This window comes from Tachysurus vachellii, chromosome 10 (assembly GCF_030014155.1).
Source record: "Tachysurus vachellii isolate PV-2020 chromosome 10, HZAU_Pvac_v1, whole genome shotgun sequence".
NCBI classification, from domain to species: Eukaryota; Metazoa; Chordata; class Actinopteri; order Siluriformes; family Bagridae; genus Tachysurus; species Tachysurus vachellii.
In genome coordinates, this window is record NC_083469.1 from 600,001 (window position 1) to 607,500 (window position 7,500).

General features: G+C 44.7%; 2 protein-coding genes across 2 annotated transcripts in view; one reads left to right on the forward strand and one right to left on the reverse strand.

Moving 5' to 3' along the window:
- The window catches only part of exo1 (exonuclease 1), an 8,081-nt gene extending 5,898 nt beyond the window's left edge, over nucleotides 1-2,183 (reverse strand). The window contains exons 1-5 of the mRNA XM_060880343.1: nucleotides 2,082-2,183; nucleotides 1,833-2,051; nucleotides 1,427-1,546; nucleotides 1,205-1,328; nucleotides 29-166 (exon numbers count right to left, since the gene is read on the reverse strand). Of these exons, the coding sequence (XP_060736326.1) occupies nucleotides 29-166; nucleotides 1,205-1,328; nucleotides 1,427-1,546; nucleotides 1,833-1,993 (543 nt within the window). The 5' untranslated portion in view covers nucleotides 1,994-2,051; nucleotides 2,082-2,183. The remainder of the gene's footprint in view (nucleotides 1-28; nucleotides 167-1,204; nucleotides 1,329-1,426; nucleotides 1,547-1,832; nucleotides 2,052-2,081) is intronic.
- A 1,400-nt stretch (nucleotides 2,184-3,583) lies between these two features.
- yipf4 (Yip1 domain family, member 4) overlaps nucleotides 3,584-7,500 on the forward strand; it is an 11,882-nt gene continuing 7,965 nt past the window's right edge. Inside the window, exons 1-2 of the mRNA XM_060879954.1 lie at nucleotides 3,584-3,801; nucleotides 7,320-7,473. Of these exons, the coding sequence (XP_060735937.1) occupies nucleotides 3,744-3,801; nucleotides 7,320-7,473 (212 nt within the window). The 5' untranslated portion in view covers nucleotides 3,584-3,743. The remainder of the gene's footprint in view (nucleotides 3,802-7,319; nucleotides 7,474-7,500) is intronic.

Below are 7,500 nucleotides of genomic sequence, written 5' to 3' on the forward strand. Positions count from 1 at the left end.
TAAGGTGTGTATTCTAAACACCCTTCACCTTTTTACAACCGAATGCCAGCAAGTCTGAGTCCTCAGTGATGATGGCCTGAGCGATTCCTGATTTATTCAGGAACGCCAACTGAGCATCAGCTTCATACGGAGCCACCAAACAGTCCACACCACGTGCCCTTGCTGCCTACACACACACACACAAAGAAGAGACAGAGATGGATGGATGGGTGTACAGATATAGACCTGCAGATACAGATGAACAGTTAAAGATTACCGATTCTCATAATCTACTGTGTGTAAATAGATGGGACATTGTGTGTGTGTGTGTGTGTGTGTGCCTGTGTCTGTGTGTCTGTCTGTGTGTGTCTGTCTGTGTGTGTCTGTCTGTGTGTGTCTGTCTGTGTGTGTCTGTCTGTGTGTGTCTGTCTGTGTGTCTGTCTGTCTGTGTGTCTGTCTGTCTGTGTCTGTCTGTCTGTCTGTGTCTGTCTGTCTGTCTGTGTGTGTCTGTCTGTGTCTGTCTGTCTGTCTGTGTCTGTCTGTCTGTCTGTGTCTGTCTGTCTGTGTCTGTCTGTCTGTGTCTGTCTGTCTGTCTGTGTCTGTCTGTCTGTGTCTGTCTGTCTGTCTGTGTCTGTCTGTCTGTCTGTCTGTCTGTCTCTCTGTGTCTGTCTGTCTCTCTGTGTCTGTCTGTCTCTCTGTGTCTGTCTGTCTCTCTGTGTCTGTCTGTCTGTCTGTGTCTGTCTGTGTCTGTCTGTCTGTCTGTGTCTGTCTGTCTGTCTGTGTCTGTGTGTCTGTCTGTGTCTGTGTGTCTGTCTGTGTCTGTGTGTCTGTCTGTGTCTGTCTGTCTGTCTGTGTCTGTCTGTGTCTGTCTGTCTCTCTGTGTCTGTCTGTCTCTCTGTGTCTGTCTGTCTCTCTGTGTCTGTCTGTCTCTCTGTGTCTGTCTGTCTCTCTGTGTCTGTCTGTCTCTCTGTGTCTGTCTGTCTGTCTGTGTCTGTCTGTCTGTGTCTGTCTGTCTGTCTGTCTGTCTGTCTGAGTGTGTCTGTCTGTCTGAGTGTGTCTGTCTGTCTGAGTGTGTCTGTCTGTCTGTGTCTGTCTGTCTGTCTGTCTGTGTCTGTCTGTGTGTGTCTGTCTGTGTGTGTCTGTCTGTGTGTGTCTGTCTGTGTGTGTCTGTCTGTGTGTGTCTGTCTGTGTGTGTGTGTGTCTGTGTCTGTGTAAAAACTCCTACCTTAATAACTTGCTGTGCCATGGAGGGTGTGACATTAACACAGCGTGTGAAACAGTCTCGAGCCTCAGCCACTTTCCCCTCTCGCAGCAGCTGCTTGCCTCTCTGTAGGTTGGCCTGACGACGTCTGACAACACACACATGCACACACAAACACACCAGTTACACTAAAGAGATGATGCATCTATGTAGAGCTCTAGATCTGCGTGCTTGTCACACACTCACTCTCGTCGAGCTTTCTCCACTTCCTGTTTTGATGGAAGGTTTCGTCCATCAAACACCAGCACCGGTTTAACACCATAGGACAGGAGCATGTCCACCAACTTCATACAGTACAATACAAACCTGTACACACACACAAACAGGTACATTTACTGTCAAACACAGAGCTCTCTGATTGGTGAATACAGTATAGTGAAAAACAGTTCAAAACAAATCTCACACTTTACTGCTTTCTTCCTCATAATAACAGCTAAGGGGCGGGGCTTAAAAATTTGTATAATTCCTCTAAATACGAACAAAAGATTAAATTGCTGATGTCTGCAGTAATGAACAACAAAATAGCAGATGATGTCTTACTAACTAAACCTTTATAAGTGATTAGATAACTGTAGTGTAATGGTTCTCTTACTGGTCTGTAGGTTCTCCTTTAGCCAGTTTCTCAGCACAGGAGAAAGCTCCTTTATGCAGCCAGCAGTAAGTGTCTACAGCCACAGTGTGTCCGCGGTATTTCTGCACATGAACCGGCTCTGAAGCCTCCTTTAGAAACTGCAGCAGTCCCTGAATCCCCATTTTAACACCTCACTGTACCTCACTGTTCACTTAAACACCTCACTGTTCACTTAAACACCTCACTGTTCCTCACTGTACACTTAAACACCTCGCTGTACCTCACTGTTCACTTAAACACCTCACTGTACACTTTAACACCTCACTGTACCTCACTGTTCACTTAAACACCTCACTGTACACTTTAACACCTCACTGTACCTCACTGTTCACTTAAACACCTCACTGTACACTTTAACACCTCACTGTACCTCACTGTTCACTTAAACACCTCACTGTACACTTTAACACCTCACTGTACACTTTAACACCTCACTGTACACTTTAACACCTCACTGTACCTCACTGTTCACTTAAACACCTCACTGTTCACTTAAACACCTCACTGTTCACTTAAACACCTCACTGTTCCTCACTGTACACTTAAACACCTCGCTGTACCTCACTGTTCACTTAAACACCTCACTGTACACTTTAACACCTTACTGTACCTCACTGTTCACTTAAACACCTCACTGTACCTCACTGTTCACTTTAAACACCACACTGTTCACTTTAAACACCTCACTGTTCACTTAAACACCTCACTGTACCTCACTGTTCACTTTAAACACCACACTGTTCACTTTAAACACCACACTGTACACTTTAAACACCTCACTGTTCACTTTAAACACCACACTGTACACTTTAAACACCACACTGTACACTTTAAACACCACACTGTTCACTTTAAACACCACACTGTACACTTTAAACACCACACTGTACACTTTAAACACCACACTGTTCACTTTAAACACCACACTGTACACTTTAAACACCACACTGTACACTTTAAACACCACACTGTACACTTTAAACACCACACTGTACACTAAACTGTAAACTGCAGCAGTTCCCCTTTTGTTTGTTTATAGTAAAAGGCTGTGTGCGCGCGCGCAGCTAATATTTCTAGCTAACGTCCTGAAAAACAAAAAGTTACCGTTACTTTGATGTAAAAATCAGACACATCGAAGCTCATAAAAGATTAATCTCACTTAAACGCCTCACTGTGTGACTGTAACATTCTGTCCTATAAAATAATGCTAATGTCACCAACAAACAGAAAAACCGCCAAAAAGTAAAACATTAAGAAAAATCACCTCAGACTTACCGCTAAAAGTGACGTCACGGGGACAGCGAGCGCTATTGGTCCAACTCAACCAATCACAAAGCAGCAGGAGGAGAGAGAGGGCGCACTATTGGTCCAACTCAACCAATCACAGAGCAGCATGAGGAGGAGCACGGATATATATATATATATATATGTGTAATTATTACATTATAAATATATAACCTATAACGTGTCCTGACGTGACTTCACGTTTCTACACGTTTCGTTTGTAGCCGCTATTTAAATGTATTTAAATTATATTGTAGATACATTTAAAATCTATAAATAAAGCGTTTTTTTTATCTTAACAAACTGGAACAAACAAAAACATCTATATATAAAATATATGTTGTTCTTTATTGGGTAAAGAAAAGTCTACAATTAAATTGCTGTAAATTCGTAGGTCGGATGTGACGTGTCACCGTGTTCAGCTGTTTCCGCTACACTTCCGGTTTCGTACTTCCTGCTTCCTGTTGTGTTTGGGAGTTGACGCTCCGCAGTTACACCGTAATAACGTGGCGATGGTGTGACATCATTTACACGTCTTTAACACGTTATAGCGTTCATTAACACTGACGGGTGACGACTGGGTCTGACATGCAGTTTACACCGAGCAACGGGGACTTTACCTTCGTCTCCTCCACTGGGGCTGAAGGTAACTCAACACTACACACTCAACACTACACACTCAACACTACACACTCAACACTACACACTTAACACTACACACTTAACACTACACAGAGCAACGGGGACTTTACCTTCGTCTCCTCCACTGGGGCTGAAGGTAACTCAACACTACACACTCAACACTACACACTTAACACTACACACTTAACACTACACAGAGCAACGGGGACTTTACCTTCGTCTCCTCCACTGGGGCTGAAGGTAACTCAACACTACACACTCAACACTACACACTTAACACTACACACTTAACACTACACACTTAACACTACACAGAGCAACGGGGACTTTACCTTCGTCTCCTCCACTGGGGCTGAAGGTAACTCAACACTACACACTCAACACTACACACTCAACACTACACACTTAACACTACACACTTAACACTACACACTTAACACTACACAGAGCAACGGGGACTTTACCTTCGTCTCCTCCACTGGGGCTGAAGGTAACTCAACACTACACACTCAACACTACACACTCAACACTACACACTTAACACTACACACTTAACACTACACAGAGCAACGGGGACTTTACCTTCGTCTCCTCCACTGGGGCTGAAGATAAACTACACACTTAACACTACACACTTAACACCGCACACTCAACACCGCACACTCAACACCGCACACTCAACACCACACACTCAACACTACACACTTAACACTACACACTCAACACTACACACTTAACACTACACACTTAACACTACACAGAGCAACGGGGACTTTACCTTCGTCTCCTCCACTGGGGCTGAAGATAAACTACACACTTAACACTACACACTTAACACCGCACACTCAACACCACACACTCAACACTACACACTCAACACTACACACTCAACACTACACACTCAACACCACACACTCAACACCACACACTCAACACTACACAGAGCAACGGGGACTTTACCTTCGTCTCCTCCACTGGGGCTGAAGGTAAACTACACACTCAACACCACACACTTAACACTACACACTCAACACTACACACTCAACACTACACACTCAACACTACACACTCAACACTACACACTTAACACTACACACTTAACACCACACACTCAACACTACACAGAGCAACGGGGACTTTACCTTCGTCTCCTCCACTGGGGCTGAAGGTAACTCAACACTACACACTCAACACTACACACTCAACACTACACACTCAACACTACACACTTAACACTACACACTTAACACTACACAGAGCAACGGGGACTTTACCTTCGTCTCCTCCACTGGGGCTGAAGGTAACTCAACACTACACACTCAACACTACACACTCAACACTACACACTTAACACTACACACTTAACACCACACACTCAACACTACACAGAGCAACGGGGACTTTACCTTCGTCTCCTCCACTGGGGCTGAAGGTAACTCAACACTACACACTCAACACTACACACTCAACACTACACACTCAACACTACACACTCAACACTACACACTTAACACTACACACTTAACACTACACAGAGCAACGGGGACTTTACCTTCGTCTCCTCCACTGGGGCTGAAGGTAACTCAACACTACACACTCAACACTACACACTTAACACTACACACTTAACACTACACAGAGCAACGGGGACTTTACCTTCGTCTCCTCCACTGGGGCTGAAGGTAACTCAACACTACACACTCAACACTACACACTCAACACTACACACTTAACACTACACACTTAACACTACACACTTAACACTACACAGAGCAACGGGGACTTTACCTTCGTCTCCTCCACTGGGGCTGAAGGTAACTCAACACTACACACTCAACACTACACACTTAACACTACACACTTAACACTACACAGAGCAACGGGGACTTTACCTTCGTCTCCTCCACTGGGGCTGAAGGTAACTCAACACTACACACTCAACACTACACACTTAACACTACACACTTAACACTACACACTTAACACTACACAGAGCAACGGGGACTTTACCTTCGTCTCCTCCACTGGGGCTGAAGGTAACTCAACACTACACACTTAACACTACACACTTAACACTACACACTTAACACTACACAGAGCAACGGGGACTTTACCTTCGTCTCCTCCACTGGGGCTGAAGGTAACTCAACACTACACACTCAACACTACACACTTAACACTACACACTTAACACTACACAGAGCAACGGGGACTTTACCTTCGTCTCCTCCACTGGGGCTGAAGGTAACTCAACACTACACACTCAACACTACACACTTAACACTACACACTTAACACTACACAGAGCAACGGGGACTTTACCTTCGTCTCCTCCACTGGGGCTGAAGATAAACTACACACTTAACACTACACACTTAACACCGCACACTCAACACCACACACTCAACACCACACACTCAACACTACACACTTAACACTACACACTCAACACCACACACTCAACACTACACAGAGCAACGGGGACTTTACCTTCGTCTCCTCCACTGGGGCTGAAGGTAAACTACACACTCAACACCACACACTTAACACTACACAGAGCAACGGGGACTTTACCTTCGTCTCCTCCACTGGGGCTGAAGGTAAACCACACACTCAACACTACACACTCAACACCACACACTTAACACTACACTGTAGTTTACACAGAGCAACGGGGACTTTACCTTCGTCTCCTCCACTGGGGCTGAAGGTAAACTACACACTCAACACTACACACTCAACACTACACACTCAACACCACACACTCAACACCACACACTTAACACTCCACAGAGCAACGGGGACTTTACCTTCGTCTCCTCCACTAGGGCTGAAGGTAAACTACACACTCAACACTACACACTCAACACCACACACTCAACACCACACACTTAACACTCCACAGAGCAACGGGGACTTTACCTTCATCTCCTCCACTGGGGCTGAACGTAAACCACACACTCAACACCACACACTCAACACCACACACACAACACCACACAGAGCAACGGTGACTTTACCTTCGTCTCCACTGGGGCTGAAGGTAAACCACACACTTAACACCACACACTTAACAGATAGTCATATAAGATTTAAAACAAGATCTCTGACATTATATGGATTAGACAGTGTTGATTAATTGTCTATAACAGCAGCTCTGATGGCGGTGCAGCTGTAAACCGCTGCTTTATATTAATGTACTCACTCTAATGGGTTATTCTTCTTACAAACAAGTCTAATCGTCAATATGGCATGTTAGGTTTTGTCCAGCGTAAGGAGATGTTTATTAACACTTACAGAAGGGTCTTCAGTGTCAAAAGGTTTTTCTGCATTTTGTTCTTATTAACTCGAGGAAAGAGAACAAATCGAGATTGCTGAGGAATCATTGTTTACAGCTGAACACAAACACATCAGGACGTAAGAGAAAATGTTGGGTATAAGATCAATAAAATGTTCATTAATAAGTGTTCTAGTCTAAATACTGACAGCTCAGGGTGTCTTTACCTCTCTGTCTCTCTTTAGAACTGAGTGGGACGATCGATGCCCCGGACATTAAGCTGAACATGGGCAGTGATCACACTCGAGACGCCTACGCTGCTAACTTCCTACGGCAGAGAGGTTACGGGTGGCTGCTGGAGGTGGAGGAGGATGAGGCTGAAGAGACCAAACCCTTACTGTGAGTCTCATTAACATATTTGTACGT